Here is a 26,765-nt window from a genome sequence, read left to right on the forward strand (position 1 = left end):
CAAAGGTCGACAACGGGCTACACAATGGCTGGACACCCACTCCAGCCCGGGCTGGCTTCGAACTCATGACCTTTTGGTCAGAGTGATCTTAATGCAGCTGACACTCAGCCAGCTGCGCCACAATCCCGGTAGTGACCTCATTACCTCTGAGGAAGCTTGCCATAGATGCAGGCGAAACATCAGGAGATAATGCCTCTAGAACATGGCCATATAGCCTGAAAAAACCTACAACAACCCAGTGATTCCGGCCATGAAAACCTTCAACAAAACAGTGCTGTTGGCTGGGTGCAAGGAAGATCACAGAAGGAATGGAACGAAATGATTAATCAATTCCTGCATTTTCCCCTTCCTTTTCCCAAGTCACTCTGGCACACCAGCTGATGTCACTCCAGGAGATGGGAGACAGTCACCAGGCGTTTTGAACCCATTGGCCACCAGTACAGTAAGAATATGAGAGGGATGGTAAGGGTAGCCATCCCATGACACCAAACTAAGTTTGGTGCCACTGGACAGCCAGGACTCCTCACCTCTGTAGTTTCCCAGGATCTGGCAGTAAGAACAATTCTGGGGCTGATCTGGAGTTCAGTGCTCTGGATTGGCCCCAAGATATTGTGTCCATGTTAGATAGCATCCCATGGTTCAGTAGTCAGAGATCTTGATTTAAGGAGCAAACACACCAATTGCTTGAGGAAAGGAAACTAAGCTTTACTGTAGTGCAGTGGTTCTCAACCTTCCTAATGCCGCGACCCCTTAATACAGTTCCCCATGTTGTGTTGACCCCCAACCATAATATTATTTTTGTTGCTACTTCATGACTGTAATTTTGCTACTGTTATGAATCGTAATGTAAATATCTGACATGCAGGATGTATTTTCATTCATTGGACCAAATTTGGCACAAATACCCAATATGCCCAAATTTCAGTACTGGTGAGGTGGGGGTGGGGAATTGATTCTGTTATTTGGGAGTTGTAGTTGCTGGGATTTATAGTTCACCTACAATCAAAGAGCATTCTGAACTTCACCAACAATGGAATTGAACCAAACTTGGCACACAGGACTCCCATGACCAACAGAAAATACTGGGTTTGGTGGGTATTGACCTTGAGTTTTGGAGTTGTAGTTCACCTACATCCAGAGAGCACTGTGTACTCAAACAACAATGGATCTGGACCAAACTTGGCACAAATACTCTACATGCCCAAATATGAACCCTGGTGGAGTTTGGGGAAAATAGACGGTGACATTTGGGAGTTGTAGTTGCTAGGATTTATAGTTCACCTACAATCAAAGAACCTCACCAATGATAGAATTGGATCAAACTTCCCACACAGAACCCCCATGATCAGCAGAAAATACTATGTTTTCTGATGGTCTTTGGTGACCCCTCTGACACCCACTCGCAACCCCCAAGGGGTCCCGACCCCCAGGTTGAGAAACACTGCTGTAGTGACTCCATTCTGAGACAGAAAAGTTATTCAGGGTTCTGATCTACCATAGCTATATCTTGGTTGAACTGAAAAGTAGGACACTTCAGGTCACATCTAACCCTATTATCACTGCCTACTCTTCAGTGATAAGCATTGTTGTTTTTCCAACAGAACCACCCTTAATTCTGTTTTTCCAACAGACCCGTCCTATCAAGAATGATGCTTATATTCATTATCTTGTTCTTGTCTGGCTTTGCTTCATATGGCAATGCTGCGTCCAGTCCTCATATCCAGGCAACGGTTTTATAAGCACTTTTGAAGTCTCAATTAGTTCTGAAAATGGTTGAATGAAGTTAATCAACAGAGAGATTACTTACGGGGAGAGATTTTTTTTTCTTCCCCAGGGTAGATCTAATTAAACTAAAAAAACATACAACCAATGTGATTGACATGACCTCATTGATCTTCCATAAACCAGAGAGCAATTAAACCAGCTTTTTCATCAAGCAAATGTGAATTATTGATCATCATGTGTCATTTACCCAGCTCATGGTAGATGCTCATCAGCTGGGACTCAAAGTTGTGGACCAAAATACGATCTCAGAAAGTGGCCCTGTCAAAACCAGCATCCTTTATATATATAAACCATTTTCCTATATCTACATAAATAAAAATTTAATGTTCGTTTGTAGGATTAACATAACTCAAAAACCACTGGGCTAATTGGCAGCAAATTTGGACACAATACACCTATCACCCAAATTTGGTGAGTGATGTATAGTTACAGATTTGGAAGAGATCGCAGAGTTCATCCAGTCCAGCCTCCCACCATGCAGGAACACACAATCCAGGCATTCCCAACAGATGGCCATCCAACCACTGTTTAAAAACCTCCAAAGAAGGAGACTACCATAATCTAAGACAATAGATCCCAGCATTTCTCAACCTGGGAATTGGGACCCCTTCTGGGGGTCACGAGGCGGGTGTAAGAAGGGTCGCCAAAGACCATCATAAAACACAGTATTTTCTGTTGGTCATGGGGATTCCCAATTCTATCGTTGGTGGGATTCAGAATGCTCTTTGATTGTAGGTGAACTATAAATCCCAGAAACTACAGCTCCCAAATGCGAACGACTATTTGCACCAGTGCTCACATTTGGGTATATTGAGTATTGGTGCCAAGTTTGGCCCATATCCATCATTGTTTGAATCCACAGTGCTCTCTGGATGTAGGTGAACTACAACTCCAAAACTCAAGGTCAATGCCCACCAAACCCTTCCAGTATTTCCTGTTGATCATGGGAGTTCTATGTGCCAAGATTAATTCAGTTCCATCATTGGCAGAGTTCAGAATGCTCTTTGATTGTAGGTGAACTATAAATTCCACCAATTACAACTCCTAAATGACAAAATCAATCTCTCTCTCCTGGCCCTTCCACACAGCCATATAACCCAGAATATCAAGGCAGAAAATCCCATAATATCTGCTTTGAATGCGTTATTTGAGTCCACACTGCCATATATTCCAGTTCAAAGCAGATAATGTGGGGTTTTATTCAGCTGTGTCGAAGGGGCCTCTTTCTCTCTCTGTGTCTCTCTGTCTCTCTCTCTCTCTTTTCAAGGTACTGGAATGAATAATTACCTTTGTTTATAAGTTGAACGTTTGCACCTGATGCTCAAAACCAACCCTGCCATTCCATCAAAGAATCCAAATACATATGTAAACCACGTCAAGAAATAATAAAGTGAAGTGTTCATGTAATTTCCATCCAGCTATTTCAGCATTGTTATACATCATTCAGGCTAACCCTGGCTGACAAGCAAAGTTTGTCTAATGCACAATAGCTTCTCCTAATTTAATACTGGCACGATTGTGCTTTTGTGCACACATTAGTCTGCTGCCCGAGCCTGAAAGAACAGTAATCTATTATTCTCTCCAAACAAGAGAGCAGTATAACTTTGCACTCGACAGAGCAATTAATAAAGTGGGGTTTTAGGGGGTGGGCAGGAAAAAAGATTTGATAAAAGCAATTTATATTATGCGCACACAGTATTACAAGTATTCAGCACTCAGTCTTATTACATCTGGCTTTGCTGTTTATAAGGTTATCAGGGTGCATCTGCACTGTGGAATGGATACAGTTTGATGCCACTTTGACTGCCATGGCTCAGTGCTATGAAATCCGGGCATTCGTAGTTTGGTGAGGTGCCAGTGGTCTTTGTCAAAAGTTAAAGACTCCCATGCTTTCATAGCATTGAACCATACCAATTAAAGTAGTCAAACTGCATTAATTCTTTAGTCTAAATGCACCTTCAGGCTCAGCCCCTTTGCTGGGGAGAGCAAGAATATATTATAGTTTGACTCTATGTGAACTGCGATGGTTCTGAAATAGAGCAATTTATAACGACTACAGATAGTGAGATTGGGGCCACGGATAGCGAAACCTGAAGTACAGATACTGAGTCTTGATACATGGTTACTGGCTGCAGGCCACCCTTTAGGTCCATGCGTCTTGCGAGACAAATAAGCTGAACCAATGTTCCCAAATGAATCTCACCAAGTTGAAGAAGGTATTTATTCAAGTCAGCTGAAGTGGTGCCAGCTTGTGGTAATCCGCCAAAGAAAGCTGAGATCCCATAACAGTGGAAAAACAGACATTTTTATACTGTACAGTTCTTTGAAATTCTCGCTCCCAACCCAGCTGGAGTCGGCTTTGCCGTGATTGGCTAAGTCCCGTTGACGTCATGATCAGTTGGGCGGGATTCCCTGGTGAGGCGGGACTGTGGCATCTGCCAGCCAATAGGAGAGTGTTCCCCGCTTCCAATACAGATTTCCACTGTCCAATGGCTGATAGAGGTCAGGATGGAAACTTCAGACAAAGAGGACATCGTTTTTTGATTGGATTGCATTGTTCCAACTCCGGGACAAACAAAGCAGGACCCTCCAGTCCCATGAGTTCTATTATTGTGACGATTGTCTTTATGAGCCTCGACCTCATGGGTCTGGTGACTCTGAACCAGTATCCATTATGATACAAAGCAGCATATTGTCCATAGTGATGGGATTATAGGATCTCTTGCTAGGAAAAGGCGAAATAGCATTGTGGAAAGTGGGGCAAGTCAACATCAAGGAAGAAAATGCCAGGTGAAAAATGTCTTTTCATATGTTCATGTGGTTGTAGAAAGAACGGATGGTCAGACTCCGAGGACTGTTGTCTTTTGCACAGCCAATGATGGGTGATCGAGTCCTTTGTAAGTAGGTGATGACCAGAAAACTGCTAGGAGGAATTCCCATGTCAGGAGTGCTGACGAAAAGGTCACCAAAATCGTGCTAAGTGGCTTAGTTAATAAAATATAAAATATTAAACAAAAACACACGAGAAACCTGCAGATATCAAGGGGACCCAACGCTTCCAATGTCCTGGTATCTGGGGGGTGAGAGAGGCACATACACAAGGGATCAGTGGATACCGAGGGGGACCCAACGTTTCCAGAGGCCCTCGGTATCAACAGGGGCGGAGGTTGCCAAAAGGAGTTTGGAGAGACTGGAGGGTGTTAGTATTGGGAAAAGGGAGAAAATTAACCCCATTGCAAGGGTCATGGAGGGCCGTGGGGGCTGAGAGGGCCAAGTGGCCCAGGTGGCCATTGGGCCAGCTGCAGAGGGCGAAAACTGGAGAAAAAGACTCAGTAGATGAAAGGAGAGTCAAAGAGGCAAAAGTAGAGTATAACACATCTAGGTATGGTTTATTAAGAGTTGGGGGATTATATAACTGGCAAAAAGGGAAAGACTGTCTCAAAAAGTATCCCGGGTGCTGGTAGCTGCCACACCTAAACACTGTCAGGTCATTAAATGCTAATTAAGGTGGCCAGTTGAAACATTCACACCTAGCTCCAACGGAAAAGAGTTCTTTCTCCCACCCTGGACATTATCCCATATATATATATATACCCCATTTTCCTAGTTTCCATCAGACCTCACAACCTCTGAGGATGCCTGCCATAGATGCAGGTGAAACATCAGGAGATAATGCTTCTGGAACATGGCCATATAGCCCGAAAAACCTACAACATCCCAGTGATTCCAGCCATTTATTTATTTATTTCGTATCAAAAGCTTTGCCTAAATTAGTGTAAAACTGATAAAAATAGGAGCGCAGGTGGCTAAATATCCTTTGACCAAAAACGGGCAACAGCAACGGCATTGTCTGTAGCCTCCAACAACTCTTCCTCTGTGCATGAGGCAAGGCATAGTGGACAAGCATACAGATGCGGAGTTATCAGTTCTGCTCCACAGTCACACAAGCTGTGGGATTCTTTTAGGTACTGCCATTTCGCCAGGTTGTCTTTTGATCGGCCCAGTTCACTTCTGAGTCTGTTCAGGTTCCAGCCATGAAAGCCTTCGACAATACCAAGAAATGCATTGTCGAAGGCTTTCATGGCCGGAATCACTGGGTTGTTGTAGGTTTTTTCGGGCTATATGGCCATGTTCTAGAGGCATTTTCTCCTGACGTTTCACCTGCATCTATGGCAAGCATCCTCAGAGGTAATGAGGTCTATTGGAACTAGCAAAATAGGTTTATATATCTGTGGAATGACCGGGGTGGGGCAAAGAACTCTTGTCTGTTGGAGCTAGGTGTGAATGTTTCAACTGACCACAGTTGGAACTAGCATAATAGGTTTATATATCTGTGGAATGACCACTGTGGAATGATCCTGTGGAATGACCAGGGTGGGGCAAAGAACTCTTGTCTGTTGGAGCTAGGTGTGAATGTTTCAACTGACCACAGATATATAAACCTATTGTGCTGGTACAGCTGTACCAGGAGCTCCTATTTTGTTTGTTTTGCAGTTAATGTTTGTTTGCAATCCCAGGCTTGGGATTTTGCAGCAGGGTGGCTTCCTGTTATAGGTTGCAATCATAGGGTAAGCCACCTGCCAATTATAGTTAGGTTCTCTGGTCCCGCCCCTTTTTGAGTTTTTGGAGGGAAGGGGCCATTTTTCAGTCAGTCACACAAGGAAGCCAGTCTATAGGACGCAGATCAGCTAGTCCCGTAGGAAAGGCTTCATTCCTCAAAACCTTCCAGGGAAATAGAAACAGCCATCCGGGGTCCATCCAGTGACCATCCAAGGGTCATCCAGTGACCATCCAGTTCCAGGGATACGGAAGGAAAAGGTCCCAAAGGCTCTGGCTGAGAGCTCACAGCCTCACAGCACCAGAGGGGAAAACAGACCTGAAGTTCCCACTAGACGGCATCGTAGAACCAAAGAACTTCAGCTGCTATATCTTCAAGCCTCAGCCGGTAAGGTCTGCTCGATACTCAGACGCATGTGGATTTCGGTAGCAGCACCCACGCCGACTAGGCATAGATAGAAAGTGGCCTGGGAGGGATTATAAAGAGTTCTTCGTTATGCTGAGATAGTACAGTTAAACCAAGTTAGTGCCAGTCTCTTAAAGACTAGAATACTAAAGCCTTGAAGTTTTGTTTGAAGATTTGTTCCTTAATAAAGACTTTGTTGTACTTTTAAAGACTCTAAAGCCCATTACTTCTGGAAGTCTCTAACAATCTCTCTTCGGGCACCCCGGCTTCCCACTGGGTTTAAAGTGTGCGTCCTGTAGAATAAAGACATTTTGTTCGGACACTTCTGAGTCTGTTCAGGTTTCAGCCATGAAAGCCTTCGACAATACCAAGAAATGTATTGTCAACAGCTTTCATGGCTGGACTCACTGGGTTGTTGTAGGTTTTTTCGGACTGTATGGCCATGGTCTAGAGGCATTTTCTCCTGACGTTTCGCCTGCATCTATGGCAAGCATCCTCAGAGGTAGTGAGGTCTATTGGAAGTAGCGAAATAGGTTTATATATCTGTGGAATGACCAGGGTGGGGCAAAGAACTCTTGTCTGTTGGAGTTAGGCGTGAATGTTTCAACTGACCACAGTTGGAACTAGCATAATAGGTTTATATATCTGTGGAATGACCAGGGTGGGGCAAAGAACTCTTATCTGTTGGAGCTAGGTGTGAATGTTTCAACTGACCACAGATATATAAACCTATTTTCCAAGTTCCAATAGACTTCACTACCTCTGGGGATGCTTGCCATAGATGCAGGCGAAACGTCAGGAGAAAATGCCTCTAGAACATGGCCATATAGCCCAAAAAAACCTACAACAACCCAATACCAAGAAACTTCTGTTTTTTTGTAAACATTTCCCATTTCCCTCGCTGTTATGAGCTCCACCGCCGCTAGATGGCGCACGAGTGCTGCTCCTTGCTGCGCCCTCAGAACTGAATCGAAAGCGAACCTCGGGCAACTTCTCCCAGTCTAGCTCCCCTCTCGCCGTCATTCATTGGCTGTAGCTACGCGCGCGCTGCCGGGCAGGCCAGCCAATGGTGATGGAGTTCGTTTCGCGGAGCCAATGGCGATGGCGTTCCTTGAAGGGAGGCGTGACTCTGGTGTCATGGCGGCCTCCAGTGCGCGCTGCCTTCGGTGGCAGGAGTGGAGCCCGGCCTCCCGTGGACGCAGCGCCATGAGGCCTTGGCTGAGGGCCCCCAGAGGCCTGCGGCTGGCCCGGGCCCTGTGGAGCGCGGCTGGGGCGGCCCACACGGTCTCGGTGGAAGTGGGGAGCAGGTAAACGGCGCCGGACTGATCGTGGGGCCTTGCTCAAGGCCTTTTCACCGCTATGGCTCATGGGAGTTGTAGTCTTTTCCAGGCCTTCAGCCGCCTCTGCCAAAGAGCGCTGCTGCCTCCCCAAACTACAACTCCCATGATTCCCATTGCATGGAGCCAAGGCAGGGGAAAATGTGCCCAAACTCTACAGTTCATAGAATCACAGAGTTGGAAGAGACCCCATGGGCCATCCAGTCCAACCCCCTGCCAAGAAGCAGGAATATTGCATTCAAAGCACCCCCGACAGATGGCCATCTAGCCTCTGTTTAAAAACCTCCAAAGAAGGAGCCTCCACCACACTCCGGGGCAGAGAGTTCCACTGCTGAACAGCTCTCAGAGTCAGGAATCATAGAATCAAAGAGTTGGAAGAGACCTCGTGGACCATCCAGTCCAACCCCTTGCCAAGAAGCAGGAATGTTGCATTCAAATCACCCCTGACAGATGGCCATCCAGCCTCTGTTTAAAAGCCTCCAAAGGAGGAGCCTCCACCACACTCCGGGGCAGTGAGTTCCACTGCTGAACAGCTGTTACACTCAGAGAAGTTCTTCCTAATGTTAAAGTGGAATCTCCTTTCTTGTAATTTGAAACCATTGTTCTGCGTCCAAGTCTCCAAGGAAGCAGAAAACTTGCTCCCTCCTCCCTATGACTTCTCTAAACACTTATCCCTGGATCACAGGGGTCTCTTACTAAAGGACTTTGATACTGTCTTCTCGACTAAAAGAAGCAATAGTAGTGCCCTGGCTCTATACAAGTGGTTCTCAACCTGGGGTCCCCAGATGTTTTTGGCTTTCAACTCCCAGAAATCCTAACAGCTGGTAAACTGACTGGGATTTCTGGGTGTTGTAGACCAAAAACATCTGGGGACCCCAGGTTGAGAACCACTGCTCTATACCTTCTGGATCTCAGCCATTTGTGGAATCTGCTATACAGCCAACAATCAATATAAGACAGGCATGGGCAAACTTTGGCCCTCCAGGTGTTTTGTACTTCTACTTCCTGACTGTTAGGAATTGTGCAAGTTGAAGTCCAAAACACCCAGAGAGTCTGAGTTTGCCCATGCCTGACATAAATGAACAGAGTTACAGAAGGAAACAGCCCAACTCAGGTCTTGCTGACAGTGAAATGTAGTTTCTTTGCGTCATTTCACCTGTAATGATAGTTATAATAATTATAATAAACGGACCCCCCGGTGGCGCAGTGGGTTAAAGCACTGTGCCGGCAGGACTGAAGACCGACAGGTTGCATGTTCGAATCCAGGGAGAGGCGGATGAGCTCAATCTATCAGCTCCAGCTCCTCATGCGGGGACATGGGAGAAGCCTCCCACAAGGATGATAAAACATCAAAATCATCCGGGCGTCCCCTGGGCAACGTCCTTGCAGGCAGCCAATTCTCTCACACCAGAAGCAACTTGCAGTTTCTCAGGTTGCTCCTGACACGACAAAAAATAAAATTATAATAAGCTTTATTTATACCCCGCCAATGGGGACTCAGAGCGGCTTACAAGCCCAAACAGAAAATTACAATGAAATAAAACCGAAAACGCAAACAATAAACAACAAACAACATAATTATAACATTACATGTAATTATGTCGTTGAAGTTAAAATGCATTAAAATCATTCATAGCAAAATGTAAATTTAAATTCATAGTTTAAAATTGTGTAGGTTCCACTGTCTGAACAGGCCCTGGAAGTGCATTGCAAAATTGCCCTCCAAAATCATAGAACTGGAAGAGATCTCAAGGAGAAGAAGAACTTTATTTTTATACCCCGCCTCCATCTCCCCAAGGGGACTCAGGGCAGCTTACATGGAGCCAAGCCCAAGGCAACATACAATTAAAAACAAAATAACATATTAAAATAACATAAAAACAGAATAAACAATAATAAACATCATAAGTAGCAACAGACTCATGAGGGGGGAGCAATATGCAAAACGAGCTAAAGGATAGGCTGGTCAATTAGGTGGATAGAACGTATAGTAGCATAGGAATCGAGCCATTAAACAGGATCATTTCAGCTTAACATAGAAATGTAATAATCAGATATAGGAATTTGAATTCAGGTCTTGACATGCCATCTATCCTTTGTTTAAAAACCTCCAAATAAAGAGTTTTTAAAACATACATTGTGAAGTAGTCATTAAAATAAAACATTTCAAAGTAGCTAGATTACTGTCCTTTGTCTCCTGTGAATTTTGGAAGCCAGCCCCCCCCCCCCGGTTTCAGGAGCGACTTCCATTTCAAGAGAAACTGCAAGACACTTTGGAAGCAACAGAAATGTCGGGAAAAGCTAAATGCATTAGGAAAAGAGAAAGGCTACATTACAAGTGAAATGACTCAAAGAAGCTACATTTCTCAGTCTGCAAGACCTGAGTTGGGCTATTCATAACAAGGTCTCTTTGAGGTTTCTCATTCAATCACGGCCATCTCGATCAATAAGAACATGTATTTCCAGATGGAATTGCTAGTACTACTTAATTTATTTGGACAACTTTATTTAGGTACCAGGTCAGTTTTGTTTGGTAGCAAAGGAACTTATTTCTTTCCCTGTAAGAAAAAAAAGCAGAAGAAGCAGTAGAAAAATATGGAAAGCTTACAGATTGAAGACCTTGCCATTTTGAAAACGTGTAAAATTTTGTGAGCAACCAGCGCATACCTGTTTCTTCTCCCTGGAACTTCCTTCTCAATGCCATTTTCTAGCTTTCTCCTGAAACTCCCATATGATCTTGCCGTTCATCTGTAAATAACTATATAATATAGTATATAATATGCCCATGGGACATAACTTACTTTTCCCCTTCTTTTCCAGAAAATTGGAAATCTCTTCTGGAAAACTAGCCAGATTTGCTGATGGATCTGCTGTAGTGCAGGTAGGAAACATTCGTTAAGTCATTATTTTCCTATTGCAGAATGTGTGTTAAGAGATGCAAAACAGTTGTAAAACAGAGAGAAACCCATTAGTATTGTTAATCTTTCTTTTTCTACTTTCTTTTTCAAATATTTTATTTCAAAAATAAAGTTAGGTGACACATCAGTGATGGTGACAGCAGTCAGCAAAACGAAGCCTTCTCCATCTCAGTTCATGCCTTTGGTGGTAAGTATTGATAGTGAATAGTACTGAAATGCCACATATCGTACATGTGATTAAATAAGCTGGTTCTAATGCAAACTAGTTAGACATTTTCTATATTTGGAAAACTATAATCCTTTTAAGCTAACAAGATAAACTTGCATCTTAACTCTTAATTTGTTACAGTAGCCTGTAATTTGTTTTAAAATTAAATCATAATGTCTGTTGATACATAAGGTTGATTATCGTCAAAAAGCCGCAGCAGCTGGAAGAATTCCTACCAACTATCTAAGAAGAGAACTGGGTTCTACAGACAAGGAAATTCTTACCAGTCGAGTAATAGGTATGTGCTATAACTATAACTCCTATAAATCAAGGTGAATTTCCCCCAAAGCCCTCCAGTGTTTTTTGTTGGTCATGGGAGTTTTGTGTGTCAAGTTAGGTCTAGGACCATCATTGGTGGGGTCCAGAATGCTCTTTGATTGCAGGTGAACTATACATCCCAGTATGAACAATGGCTATAAATCAAGATGAATCCCCCCCAACCTCTCTAGTCTTTTTCTCAAGTCATGGGGGTTCTGTGTGCCATATGTGTTCCAGGTCCATTGTCTGTGAGGGGAGTCACAGTGCGCTGATTTGACGCAGGGTGAACGACAACTTCCCTAATGTGGAGTCTATCCCCAAACTCCTCCAATATGTTTAGTTGCTGCTCAGTTATTCTCTGTTTGTTATGCAGACAGAGTTGAAAAGAGTAGGAAAGGGGTTTAGGGAGAGGCAGTGGGAAGGGTCATGCAAATTCCACATCACTGGAGAGATAAAGTAACACCAGGATGCCTGGATGTTTTGGAGGAAACACTTCAACTCTAAGATGAAATGGGCCCCTAATAAAAGCATTCCTTGGGTGGTGGGCATAGTGTTTGGGGAGGACATTGGTAGGGTTTGGTCTACATGTTCATGGCACGCACTATAACCTGAATTGTCATTGGAGGAAGTGCTTTGGTGGCTCCTCAGCACTGTGGGTCATAGCTGTTTGCAGAGGTTGGAGGCTGTCTGTATAAATGGACACATCTGCCACATACACACATAAATATTTTCACTTTTATTGTGTGTATTGATAGATTAAACCTATTTCTAATTTTTCATGAGAGCTTCAAGTTACTTATTCTATTTTACAGATCGTTCAATTAGACCTCTCTTCCCAGCAGGATACTATTATGATACGCAGGTAAGTTAATTTGCTGACTTATTATTTTTAATCTAGTTTTGGTGAGCTGCTGATGCTATGTTGTTATTAAAGGCCTGCTTTGTACAGTACTTACATATTGTAGGTAGTATCAATCTGTTGATAAAATGTGACCTTTTTATGAGAGATCATGCTGTTGAAGTTGTCAGTTATCATTACGTTTGGATGTGTAGGTATAATAACAATAGGTTCACATTGTAGTTTTACTTACTGTTGTTTGTTGAGGGATTCCAAAAGATTTAGTGGAAATTATTATCCTCATTTTAAAACAAATTAAGTGTAACAAATACTATTGATACTAAGGCAACCAAACATTAGCAGCATATTAAAAGTAAACAGCAATAATAAAATTAACAATATATTATTCTACGAGGCAGCGAAATAAGGGTAATAATAGAGCAACAAGATGATTGTAAATATGAAATCAAGTGGTTTTCTATGAGTAAGAAGGGGTATTCTGTAACATTTGTGCCAGAAACTCAAAAGACTGTTGATATATTTCATTTAGAATGGTCTCGTATTTGGCAGATACATATTTATTTATTTATTTATTTGCAGTATTTATATTCTGCCCTTCTCACCCCGTAGGGGACACAGGGCAGATTACAATGCACATGATACATGGCAAACATTCAATGACAATTAGACATACGACATATATATTATTATTATTATTATTATTATTATTATTAACTTTATTTGTACCCCGCTAGCATCTCCCGAAGGACTCGATGCGGCTTACACGGGCCGAAGCCTCAAAACACAATACAATAGAAAAACATAACAAAGCAAATCAAAACAATTAAGCAAAATACAACAATGACAATACATCAATACATCAAGACACTATTAAAACTGGTTCGGCCGGCGCAATGGGGTACAGGGGTTAAAAGTGCTGAGATGGCAGGAGGAACGTAGGATTAAAAGTGCGGTGTGCAGCAACATTGGTTGTGCTAAAGTGCTTCTAGGACTTGGGATGGGGGATTCCTAATCTGCGAAGGCACATCGGAACAGCCAAGTTTTTAGGTTCCTTCTGAAAACTGCTAGAGTAGGGGCCTGACGAAGCTCTTTTGGAAGGGCATTCCAAAGTCGGGGGGCCGCCACAGAGAAAGCCCTGTCCCGTGTCCCCACCAAGCGCGCTTGCGACGTAGGTAGGATCACGAGCAGGGCCTCCCCAGATGACCGGAGCGAGCGTGTGGGTTCGTAGATGGAGATGCGGTCACGCAGGTAGGGTGGTCCCAAACCGTTCAGGGCTTTGTAGGTGAGCACCTGCACCTTGAATTGGGCTCGGAAAATAAATGGCAGCCAGTGGAGCTCCTTAAACAGAGGGGTAGACCTCTCTTGATAATGAGCTCCAGTTAGCATCCTAGCTGCTGCCCGCTGGACCAATTGAAGTTTCCGAGCCGTCTTCAAGGGCAGCCCCACGTAGAGCGCATTGCAGTAATCCATTCTAGAGGTGACCAAGGCGTGGACCACCCCGGCCAGATCAGCCTTCACGAGGTACGGTCGCAGTTGGCTCACGAGTCTCAATTGTGCAAAGGCCCTCCCAGATACCGCCGACACCTGAGCCTCAAGTGTGAGCGAAGAATCCAGGAGGACACCCAAACTGCGGACCTGTTGCTTCAGGGGGAGTGTAACCCCGTCCAGCACAGGTAGCCACCCTATACCCCGGTCCGGTTTACGATCGACCAGGAGGACCTCTGTCTTGTCGGGATTGATCTTCAGCTTGCTCTTCCTCATCCAGATTGACACAGCGGCCAGGCACTCGTCCAGCACCCGAGAAGCCTCCTTGGAATTAGGTGGAAAGGAGTAGTAGAGTTGTGTGTCATCCGCATAAAGATATAGACAGACACATTTAATATTCTAGCTTTCCGGCTTCATGATGGTATGCTCGATTCCGGCCACAGGGGAAACTGCTGCTTCACCATCCATTTGTGACATCAAGTCATTTGATAGAGTACTTCCTCATTCTTCTGCATGCTGCTGGAAGGTTTTATGGCATCGTAAATTAGCCTCCCCACATAAAGCGTTACCTAAATTTCCTACTTGGCAGATGCAACTGTCTTTTGGGCTGCAAAGATCAACAGCAAGCTAGACTAATGGCCGGAAGCTCACTCCGACCCAGGCTGGTTTCGAACTCATGACCTCTCAGTCAGTAGTGATTTAATGCAGTTGGCTATCAGCTAGCTGCGGCACAGCACAGTCAAATAAAAGAATGTACAGGAGGAGGCATGTTTTATCCAAGTGTCATTAAAGTCATTAACATTTCAGAATTGTTTGTGTAATTATGGCAACTATGTCTCATCCCTCTTTTTCCTTATTCTGTTTTTTTTTTCACCAGATACTTTGTAACCTTTTAGCTGTAGATGGTGTCAATGATCCTGAGGTTTTGGCAATCAATGGAGGTAATATATTTTTGCGAATTATTCTCTCTCCTTAGCCCAGAATATGCAATGTTACTGATTTAGTGAAACCATTACAAATAAAAAATTTGGTTACTTTCAGCTTCTGCAGCTCTTACGTTGTCGGATATTCCATGGAATGGTCCCATTGGTGAGTAAAGATAACATGATATATATATTTTGAACCAGGTTTGTTTTACTAAAGTTTTAAGTGTATAACTCTCCAATTTATGTTCCATAATAGTTAGAATTCTTTAAAAATAATTAATGTTTATCTTCCAGAATGATTGCTAAATAATAAATGTTGAAAGCACTGATACTGTATATACTTGAGTATAAGCCGACCCACATATAAGCTGAGGCACCTAATTTTACCAGAAAAAACTGGGAAAACATATTGACTCGAGTATAAGCCGAGGCTGGGAAATGCAGCACCTACTGGTCAATTTCAAAATAAAAATAGATACGAATAATATTGCATTTATTGAGGCATCAGTAGATTATGTTTACATAAAACTGTAATTTAAGATAAGACTGTCCAACTCTGATTAAACCATTATTCTAACCTTCTTCAATGTAAATGCTTACGTATCCTTCCAGTAATAATAAAAAGAATAAAATAATAAATGTAATAATAATAATAGTGTAAAAGAATAAAAGTAATAATACTAATAGAGTAAAATAATAAATGTAATAATAATAAATAGGGAAAATAATAATGTAGTAATAGCAATAATAGAGAAAAATAATAAATGTGATAATAATAATAGAGTAAAATAATAAATATAATAAAAATAATAGAGTAAACTAATGTAAATGTAATAATAATAGAGTAAAATAATAATAATAATAGAGTAAAATAATTAATAACTTTGACTCAAGTATAAGCCGAGGGGGGCTTTTTCAGCCTTGAAAAAGGGCTGAAAACTTGGCTTATACTCAAGTATATACGGCAGGCATGGGCAAACTTCAGCCCTCCAGGTGTTTTGGACTTCAACTCCCTACCAGCTGTTAAGAATTGTGGGAGTTGAAGTCCAAAACACCCGGAGGGACAAAGTTTGCCCATAACTGATACATTGTATTTAAAATATATAAAAATTATCAGGAAAATACTGGAAACATAAAACTGTCTTAGGAACTCCCTGTAACTTCAAAAAATAATTTGCTATGGGAAAACTAAAGAAAGACAGAGAATTAGTTTCAGAACTACTTTTTAGGCTGCCCAATGTTTGGGTATGGAGCTGAGGAGAAGGCCGCCAAGTGCATTTCCTTTCCCATATTTTCTTTCTTTTTAAAAATTTGAATGCTATAAGCATAAATATAAAATACTCTCACCTGTCTACTTCATTGTCACCTTGACATCTGTCACAAGATATGCTGTAGGAAGGCAGTAATTGAAATATGTCATCTTCATTTAGTTAGGTTGCTCCCCAAATGCCACCCACATTTTACATGTAAACATTATAACACAAAAGGAGTGAAGTTGTGCCCTGTTGGGTTACCACCAGAATACAACTTGGTTCCATTTTGGTTATTGTGCCTTGCAAGAAAAGAAATATAAACAGGTAACTCCTTGAATGCAGGTAGGTGCATCCAAACTCTTTCTAGAACAGTCTCATGATAAAAGCAGAATCTCATGAACCTTTAGAGGCACTTTCAAATTTCTAACCACATTGCTTTTTCACCATTAGAAGCGCATCTGAAAAATACTTGCGTGCACTCTGGAATGATTTTTTTCCTACTTGTGAAAGGCTAACTGATGGAATATTTTAATTCATGGAGTATCTTCTTAGGTGCCGTGAGAGTAGGAATGATTGATGGAGAAGTTGTTGTCAATCCCACTCGAAAAGAAATGTCTTCCAGTACATTGGATTTAATAGTCTCTTCAGCCCCTCGTAGTCAAGTGGGTAAGTAATTAAAATACTGTTCTTTAATAATTAAGTGCTCATGAAATGGACTGAGATCATATAAGCAGTCTATTCAGTCCTAAATACACCTCTTGGTTTGTGTGTGTGTGTCAGGAGCAACTTGAGAAACTGCAAGTTGCTTCTGGTGTGAGAGAATTGGTCATCTGCAAGGACATTGCCCAGGGGACGCCCAGATGATTTACCATCCTGTGGGAGGCTTCTCTCATATCTGTGCATGGGAAGCTGTTAGGAATTGTGGGAGTTGAAATCCAAAACACCTGGAGGACCCAAGTTTGCCCAAGCCTAATTTACAGTGTGATTGTGAAGACTGATGTGACTATTGATATCTTTCTCTGTATATGAATCAACAGTGATGTTGGAAGCTGCAGCAGAGAATGTATTACAGCAGGACTTCTGCCATGCCATCAAAGTGGGTGTGAAGCACGGCCAGCAAATCATTCAAGGCATACAGCAATTGGCAAAAGAACAGGGTGTTGCCAAGAGAACCGTACAGAAGTTATTCACTGCTCCTGAGGAGACTGTGGAATGTGCAAAGCAGTAAGTGAGGGGGAAAAAACATTTAAATGTATTAACTGAATAGAAGCAAACCTGAAATATTAAATGATACATATCTGCATCATCGCACAAACTTTAAAATACAGTTCCATCAAAACAATAATACTAAACAACACCTACAAACTATGAAGTTACTTACTTAGGCGATCCCTCGTTGTCCGAGCAGGATTGTCTTCCAAGATCGGTATACTGGCGGTGGGTCTGTAGGTGACTGTGGAACCCTATTCCTGATCTGCATATTCTCCCACATTGAGGGCATTGGTTTCCAGGTGGAAGGTGGTCCCGGTCGGGGTTGGCTTGACACGCCTTCCTCTTGGCCCGTTTCTCTCTTTCGCCCTCCATTTGTGCCTCTTCAAATTCTACAGCACTGCTGGTCACAGCCGACCTCCAGTTAGAGTGCTCAAGGGCCAGGGCTTCCCAGTTCTCGGCGTCTATGCCAGAGTTTTTAAGGTTGGCTTTGAGGCCATCTTTAAATCTCTTTTCCTGTCCACCAACATTCCGTTTTCCATTCTTGAGTTCGGAGTAGAGCAACTGCTTTGGGAGACGGTGGTCGGGCATCCGGACAACGTGGCCAGTCCAGCGGAGTTGATGGTGGAGGACCATTGCTTCAATGCTAGTGGTCTTTGCTTCTTCCAGCACGCTGACATTTGTCTGCTTGTCTTCCCAAGAGATTTGCAGGATTTTTTGGAGGCAACGCTGATGGAATCGTTCCAGGAGTTGCATGAGACGTCTGTAGACGGTCCACGTCTCGTAGGCGTATAGCAGGGTTGGGAGGGCAATAGCTTTATAAACAAGCACCTTGGTATCCCTACGGATGTCCCGATCCTCAAACACTCTCTGCTTCATTGGGAAAAATGCTGCACTTGCAGAGTTCAGCCTGTGTTGTATTTCAGTGTCAATGTTGACTTTTGTAGAGAGGTGGCTGCCAAGGTAACGGAAATGGTCAAAGATACATTATTGTAGATTTATGTTTCAATAATAATTTTTTTTAAACTTGGTTCCTGAGAAATTAGTATTACATTTGATACCTTTTGCTAACTTAAATATAACTTGATAATTTCTTTGCCAACAGAAACTTCTTGCAAAGTAGTGCGGCTGTATGTTGTGGCTTGCAGTTCTGTCTTATCTCAGTTGGTGAACGGTCTTCAGAGAAATATGCTGTTGCTTCTAGTCTTGCCTGGGATGTGCCTCATTTGCACTGTGTAATTGCTTTGCATGTCATTTTCTCGGTTTCCGATATTTATTTTATTAAATGTCTATCCCTTCTTTCTGCCAAAATAGCCCAAGAGGCAACCACAGAATGCTAAATGATTGGAAGGAGGTTGAGAATGGAAAACCATTTGAGTGTGTAATGAAATAAGAGTATTACGAAGAAGGAGTCTATAGAGGCTGACGGGATATGACTGTGCACGAGAACATTTTGTACTGTAGCGTGTAAATAAATAACCAGAGTGCAGTATTTTGGAACCGTTTTGAGCTTAATGTTGCACTTTTGTTGATGTTAAAGTTGCTCTAGAATGAAGTAGTGAGGCAAATTTAAATTAGGAAGGAAATGGAAAACCCATCCTCCTACTAGAGAGAGATCTTTCCTGTGTGTGGCACTGATAAGCGTAAAGGTATTTCCATCTCCAGAGAGGTCTGATAAAATGATAGATGTGTCTACACAATTGAATTAATGCAGTTTGATACCACTTTGACTGCCATGGTTCAATCCTGGTGCCTGATCAAACTCCAGCTTTCATAATACCATAGCATTGAGCCATGGCAATTAAAGTGGTATCAAACTGCATTAAGTATACAGTGCAGATGCATAAAAATGTCTTTTTACTGAATTGTAGCAATCTATTTCGGGGCAATTTACAGCTACAAAATACAAGATACCAGTGTTATTTACCATTTGTTTCTTATCCTGTCTTCCTTTGAAAATTGGAAACTGAACTACTTTTTAAAAAATTATCTTCCTTCTCTTTTCCCATTCAAGACTCGCATCAGAAAAAATCACAGCAGTATTTTCAGACTTCACTCATGATAAAGTGAGTACTTAGATTCAATTGGAATAACCTTTATGTTTTCTTCATTTGTCGTCAGCGTGTTTAAAGTGACAGGCATTACCTCTGAGTATGTTCTTCTTGTCTGACTAACTATTTAGTAAGAATAGTACAGGGTGAGGCAGCATAACTTCCTTTTTTCAAAACTTAATAAAAACCCATTGTATGAATCAGAATTTTTTTTATAATGTAGGTGCATACCTAAAGTTTTGTTTTACGTAGTTTGTTTATTTATTTATTTATTTATTTACAGCTTTTCTATTCCGCTCTTCTCACCCCGCAGGGGACTCAGGGCGGATTACAGTGTACACATATATGGCAAACATTCAGTGCCAATTTTTGACATACAAACATATACAGACATACACAGAGGCTATTTAACTTTTTTCTGGCCGCCGGGGAGCTGTCGCTTTCATCGTCCATCTGCAACGCTGATGAAGTACTTCCGCATTCCCCGCATGCTTCCCCGCTGGAATGCTCTGCTGGAGTCTTCTTTATGGCCTCATAAATTAGTTAATTTAGCCTCCCCACTACTTTGAGGTGGTACCTAATTTTCCTACTTGACAGATGCAACTGTCTTTCGGATTGCAAAGGTCGACAACAGGCTACACACAATTGGTTGGAAACCCACTCCAACCCGGGCTGGCTTCGAACTCATGACCTTTTGGTCAGAGTGATCTTAATGCAGCTGACACTCAGCCAGCTGCGCCACAATCAAACTAGGTAGGTGATGTCTCCCATTCTCCATACACTGAGTGAATCGATTTCTGGCGTTTGTCATGACTCTTACCAGCATAGCAGATGATATGTTGGCAATTTCTTCCTGGATATTGGTCTTCAAATCTTGTGGAGTCCTTGGGCGGTTCACATAAACACGGGATTTCAAAAAACCCCATAGAAAAAAAATCACAAGGGGCCAAATCTGGAGAGTGGGTCAAGCACTCCAAATCCGCTCGAAAAGCAGGCCTCAACACTCCTCACTATTCCAACGCATGATGCCGACTGAACTGTGTCAGGACAAAACTTCATACTCCCGCCTCTCGAACGAGACCACTAGCGCTCCGCTACACCTTCAACCGACTGAATGGCGCACATTTTAAAAAAGGAAGTTATGCTGCCTCGCCCTGTATATCCCTCACCTCATGTCCTCAGTCAGCTGCTGAGGATTTGGAGCAGCCCCAATGCAGGGCACCAAATGTGGCAGTGAAGGCAGCAAGGCTACGGCTATCCTCCCAGTTTTCATGACATGACTTGGGTTGGAGAACATAATCTGTTTGCCTTTTCATTCCTTGTAGAACAACGATCAAGCAAGTTTCTTTATAGGTTAATCTTACAGCTGGGCAACAGGAATACTTTCTTCTTTGTTGTAGGATAATGGAGTAATTAGAGAAGAAAATTACAATAGAGGAATTATTCAATTGTTGTAAAATAATGTTGTAGAATAATTGGGCCGGGCTTAGCATAGCAGGCTAAACCCGTGTGCTGCAGAAAAATCCTGTCAATCAGAAGGTCAACAGAAAGGAGGAGACCATGAAAATGAACAAAATCTGGCTACCAGTATTAAAAAACACTAAAATTACAACAGCAAAACAGCAGAGAGGAAACAACCAGACACATCTTAACACCTCTCAACAAAGGATCCCCCCAGGCTCAGCCAGGCCTTTCAATGCTAATGAAGGTGGTCAGTTAAAACATTCACACCTAGCTCCAGCAGAGAAGAGCTCTTTGCCCCACCCCAGTCATTCCACAGATATATAAACCCATTTTCCTAATTCCAACAGACCTCACTACCTCTGAGGATGCTTGCCATAGATGCAGGCGAAACGTCAGGAGAAAAGGCCTCTAGAACATGGCCATATAGCCCAAAAAAACCCCCACAAGAACCTGGAAGGTCAACAGTTTGAGGTTGGGGTTGAGCACCTTCTGTTAGCCCCAGCTCACTTGCCTACCGAGCATGTTGAAAGCAGAAATGCAAGTAGATAAAATAGGTGCTGCTTTTAGCGGGAAGGTAATAAAGGCAACCTTAAGGACATCGGTCAGAAGAAAGTGGCCAGAGTTGAGCACAGCCTCCAAGATGCCGGAAATAAGATGGGAAAAACACTCTTTACCCCTGTTTTTGTTGTCTGTCCTGTTTGTATAATCAGCATTGAATTGTGTGTTCTGTGAAGCTGGTCCGAGTCCCCTTTATGGTGAGAAGGATGGGGTATAAATACTGTAAATGGCAATAGTAAATTCTTTAAAATGAGGCACCTGGAGAAAGGCTTTCCTTCAGATGTTTGGGTATTTACATTTTCCTTCAGGTGTAGGATGTACAAAAGATTCTTCTTGCTAACATTTCAAAGTGATTGTAGAGCTCTAACAAAAGCTTTATTATGTTCTAGATATCAAGAGATGAAGCCATTAACAAAATCAGACTTGAAACAGAAGAACAGCTGAAAGGTAGATATGAACATTGTTATAGTATGAAACATTGCACTTTTATTCAACTATCTACTGTTCTAAATTGGGGTTGTTTGGGCTGGATAATCATAGAATCATAGAATCAAATCATAGAATCAAAGAGCTGGAAGAGACCTCATGGGCCATCCAGTCCAACCCCCTGCCAAGAAGCAGGAATATTGCATTCAAATCACCCCTGACAGATGGCCATCCAGCCTCTGTTTAAAAGCTTCCAAAGAAGGAGCCTCCACCACACTCCGGGGCAGTGAGTTCCACTGCTGAACGGCTCTCACAGTCAGGAAGTTCTTCCTCGTGTTCAGATGGAATCTCCTCTCTTGTTGTTTGAAGCCATTGTTCCGCATCCTAGTCTCCAGGGAAGCAGAAAACAAGCTTGCTCCCTCCTCCCTGTGGCTTCTCACATATTTATACATGGCTATCATGTCTCCTCTCAGCCTTCTCTTCTTCAGGCTAAACATGCCCAGCTCCTTAAGCTGCTCCTCATGGGGCTTGTTCTCCAGACCCTTGATCATTTTAGTCGCCTTCCTCTGGACACATTCCAGCTTGTCAATATCTCTCTTGAATTGTGGTGCCCAGAATTGGACACAATATTCTAGGTGTGGTCTAACCAAGGCGGAATAGAGGGGTAGATATGCAAATAGCCTATTTTTTAAAGTTATTTGGATGTCATTCTGCTAATGGTTAAATTCTGAAGGGTGAAGAAGATTAACAAAAATTACAGGCTTCTTAATGGTTAATGAAATAGCTTCATCTGTATTTCCTTTCTGAACATTTTATTGGACAAACAAATCTCAGATGCAGCTTGTGTTTCTTGTCTGTGTTTACTTCTAGAAAAGTTCCCAGACGCTGAGCCTTATGAAATCATGGAAGCCTTTAATGTTGTTTCCAAAGAAATCTTTAGAAATCTTATTCTGAATGAATACAGAAGGTAAATATGAGATTAGTCTTTCTCAATATTGAAGTGAAGTCATCCTCAGAATAAGGAAGGCAGTAGGAGACCAAAGGTCAGAAAATGTCTGCTGCAGCTCAACATTAGTCTCCCCTATGGCATTAATCATATTTAATCACAATTAGAATAGACCCACTAAAACAATAGTTGGTAACTGAGTTAGTCAATATTTGTGTAAGTTCCACTGATGCATTCGGTCTAGTTTAGTTATGCGAGTTCCACTGATTCGTTGGATCTATTTTACTTAGAAACTAACAGTAGGATTTAGGCTCATGACAGATTACTATAGAAGACTAGGGAGATCTTTGAGGGATGCACCCCTGCCACCATACACTCCACAGTGCATTTTCCAAAATGCCCTCCAAATGTTCTAGGTGGTGTGAGGGATATTTTAACATATTTTAAGTTGCCCTTCTAGGCCCAAGAGTACCTTTTTTAATAATAGGAAGTGACCATTGCACTTTTCTCCGGGCCTAAAGGGGAAGAGGCAGAAATGTAATGAAAATTCTCCTGTACTCCTATAGAAGGTTTTCAAGAATTTTAAAACATTTGGTATTTGGCTGCTGCATGTGTTCTATAGGCTGCATTCTATCCACCCCGGATTTGAACCTCCAGCCTTTCAGTCAGTAGTCCTGCCTGCACAAGGGTTTAATCCATTGCGCCACAGGTGATAGTTTGGTGATATATATATATAGAGAGAGAGAGAGAGAGAGATGAAGATGGAAGAAAGTGCCTAAAACCAAGGTGAATAGATAGCTCTCCAAATAGTGGAGGGAACAAATAGAATATAGTATGAAGCTGCTTGGGAACCAGAAAGGATAAAAAGGACAAGAGAGCCCTCGTGAGGTTGGAGTGTTAACTAGTGTTGTGATAAATGTAGAGTGCCGGGTAAACAGTATCTGTGCTTCTTAACTTTATTCTCACAGATGTGATGGCAGAGACTTGACTTCCCTTAGAAACATCTCCTGCGAAGTGGACATGTTCAAAACCCTTCATGGATCGGCATTGTTTCAGAGAGGTCAGACTCAGGTATTCTCTCCCTCCCCTCCAATCTTTTCGGTTTGTTGAGTTTTCTATGCATTTTACTCTCTTTTATTTGAATGTCTGTTTTTCTAACTAATTATTGAGGATGGCTTCTGTTCCACTCATAGATTCTAAGTGGGCAGAAATGGCTGCATGCAAGAGGTTGTGGGTTTATTCCCTTGTGGTTGTTTAAAAGGTTTTCGGTAGAAGGGCTTTGGAAGACTTCTATCTGAAATTGTCGTAGCTGATGATAAGTTGTGGTACATCATTGCATATATGCCTCTTCACCTCTCAATTTATGCTAACCCTATTCATTTCATGGAGTTTTCTAATGCAAGGAACACTTTACTTCAAGGGTTTTAAAGCCCACAAAATCTATTGAGATAATAAACAATATTATAAAGTCCTAAGCCAATATGATTAGGAATGGGGTTTATTGTTGAATATAATGCATTGCTCTGTGTTGGGCAAGTGGACCTAATAACAAAAGACCCTCCTAATAAATGCACAGCAGAGTAACTTAGCAGCAGCAGTGTGACCCAGCACCAGTAAAAAGTGATAAAAAGGACAAAAACAAACAGACCAAGGTTATCTCTTCCACAGGATGCTTTTCTTGGTAGTAAAATAATTTGGTTGCACTATTTACAACAACAAGATTTCCATAACACAAATAAAAAATACACAGTAGCCTTATACACAGCAGCCTTCATGGTGGAGCTTTCTCACACGAGGCTTCTCTCACACTGAGGTTTACCTCACACTCCTCAGAACAACAATAGCTTTGGCCCACTAACTCTAACAGGTTTCAGCCTGCTCACTCTCCTCAGGATGACACTAGTTTTGTCCCATTGACTCTTAACAGGCTTCGACCTCACTCTTTCAGTGTTTGACTCACATTTTTGTAATTAAAAATACCCAGTTAATTTTTAATATTTCTGACATAGTGTGAGCATATCTCAGTAGAAAACCAAAGGTCTGCCTTGCATGGAAAAGATTCAACTCTAGAAAGGGCTACAAAACAGTCAGTATCTCGAGTATCAATTACACTGAGCCAGTGTTGTCAATATTTCAAATAGTTTTCCTTGAAAAGAAATGCTCAAAGGTGGTTTTGCCTGTTCATTCTTCTGAAATATAACCTACAGCACCAGATATTTATTGATGGACTCTCATCCAGGTAATAATCAGGGTTTACCCTGTTTAGCTTTCAAGTTCAAATGATATCTGGTTGTTTTCGGGTATTTAGGTCCAGTTACAGTGTATAGTTCTTGACAACTCCAGAAAGGGCTAGAAAACTCTGTAAAGTCACTACCAGTCATTATCTTGAGTATCAGTTACACTGAGCCGGTGTTGTCAATATTTCACAGAGTTTTATTTGACAAGAAATACTCAAAGGTGGGTTGCTGTGAATTTTCTGGACTGTATGGCCACATTCCAGAAGCATTATTTCCTGGTGTTTCACCCACATCTATGGCAGGCATCCTCCTATGCCTGCCATAGATGTGGGTGAAACGTCAGGAGAGAAGGTTTCTTTTATGGCCAGTGATTCTGGCCATAAAAACCTTTGACAACTCAAAGGTGATTTAAAATATAATCTGCAACACCAGATATTCTCATCCAAGTAATAATCAGGGTCTACCCTGCTTAGCTTTCAAGATCAAATGAGAACTGGTTGTCATGCAGTATTTAGGTCCATTTGTGGTGTATGGTTTTCAACAACTCCAGAAAGGGCTAGAAAATTCTGTAAAGCCACTGTCAGTCAGTATCTTGAGTATCGATAATGCTGAGACATTACAGTCGTCCCTCAACATTTTGGGGTTTAACTTTTGTGGATCTGATTGTTTGCAGATTTGATTGACTATAGTCACACACTCAGGTTTAAAAAGTTTTTTGTGTGGTTTAGCTGGAGTTATACTGAAATATGTGCCTGTGCTGACTTACATACAAATTCAACTTAAGAACAAACCTACAGAACCTATTTTGTTCCTAACTTAGGGATCTTGTCAAGCTTGGATAGTAGCGTTTATGATCATTTCATTGATGGGCTCGCCCTTCCAGAAGGAGATGTTTCCGAATGCCTAATTAGTCCTAAAATACAATGGTGGTGTCACAAATGTGAACAATGTAGATAAGTGCTTTGACGTTGGTCTGCAGTTAAAATGTATTAGGTAGGCATCATTTGTTCAGTCCCAAGCCAACAGCAGAACATTTCTTGACAGTTTTTCTGCAGGAATATAAGACCATTCTTAACTTTCTGTGAACGTGTTTATCAAATAAGGCTGTACATATGTTCTGCATCACTATTAAAAGCTGTGCTGTGTGTGGGCTGTGCGTGTCATTGAATGAAAAGGTCCCTGTGGGCGAAGGGCTTAAAATAGCGTCATGTGTGAATCAGACCTGCTGCTCTGCTTAAATTGGAGGGTACGGAAATTTATTTTTGCACCATATTTATTCCCTGAAAACTTGTTCAGAGGAGTTGTGTGTATCCTTGGCTGCAGTTTCTTGTAGTACATGAAAGTTTTAAGGTGGCTTATCTAGCTGAAAGGTAGTGGAGGTGGGGATTTCCATTTATTAAAAGTGTTGGAAGTGACCCCACAATTTTTTTGCCATCGTTTCATCCCTCTTTTTGAGGAAATCAATAGTAAAATCAGCATGTCAGACTTCATAATAAATGTGAAATGTAGAGTGGTTGACTACTGGGGTAGAAAGCAGTGTAATAATAATAATAATAATAATAACAATAACAACAACAACAACAACAACAACAACAACTCCGCTGGGACTTCTGGATTCAGACAGACAGCGTTTTGGAGCATAATACTCCTGACCTCACAATCGTGTTAAAAAACAAAGTATGGATCGTCAATGTCACAATCCCAGGTGACAGCAGGATTGCAGAGAAACAACTGGAAAAGCTGGCACAATATGAGGATTTAAAGATCGAACTGTGAAGACTCTGGCACAAACCAGTAAAGGTGGTCCCAGTGGTGATCGGCA

The 26,765-nt window shown here is 42.0% G+C and overlaps 1 protein-coding gene across 1 annotated transcript in view; it reads left to right on the forward strand.

Annotated features, from left to right (window-relative positions):
• Nucleotides 1-7,834: 7,834 nt before the first annotated feature.
• Nucleotides 7,835-26,765, forward strand: part of PNPT1 (polyribonucleotide nucleotidyltransferase 1) — a 42,176-nt gene continuing 23,245 nt past the window's right edge. Inside the window, exons 1-13 of the mRNA XM_067462845.1 lie at nt 7,835-8,055; nt 10,906-10,966; nt 11,116-11,190; nt 11,404-11,509; nt 12,342-12,391; nt 14,751-14,814; nt 14,915-14,962; nt 16,605-16,718; nt 17,090-17,276; nt 19,276-19,327; nt 21,724-21,781; nt 22,631-22,727; nt 23,675-23,777. Of these exons, the coding sequence (XP_067318946.1) occupies nt 7,844-8,055; nt 10,906-10,966; nt 11,116-11,190; nt 11,404-11,509; nt 12,342-12,391; nt 14,751-14,814; nt 14,915-14,962; nt 16,605-16,718; nt 17,090-17,276; nt 19,276-19,327; nt 21,724-21,781; nt 22,631-22,727; nt 23,675-23,777 (1,227 nt within the window). The 5' untranslated portion in view covers nt 7,835-7,843. The remainder of the gene's footprint in view (nt 8,056-10,905; nt 10,967-11,115; nt 11,191-11,403; nt 11,510-12,341; nt 12,392-14,750; nt 14,815-14,914; nt 14,963-16,604; nt 16,719-17,089; nt 17,277-19,275; nt 19,328-21,723; nt 21,782-22,630; nt 22,728-23,674; nt 23,778-26,765) is intronic.

This window comes from Anolis sagrei, chromosome 1 (assembly GCF_037176765.1).
Source record: "Anolis sagrei isolate rAnoSag1 chromosome 1, rAnoSag1.mat, whole genome shotgun sequence".
Taxonomy (NCBI): Eukaryota; Metazoa; Chordata; class Lepidosauria; order Squamata; family Dactyloidae; genus Anolis; species Anolis sagrei.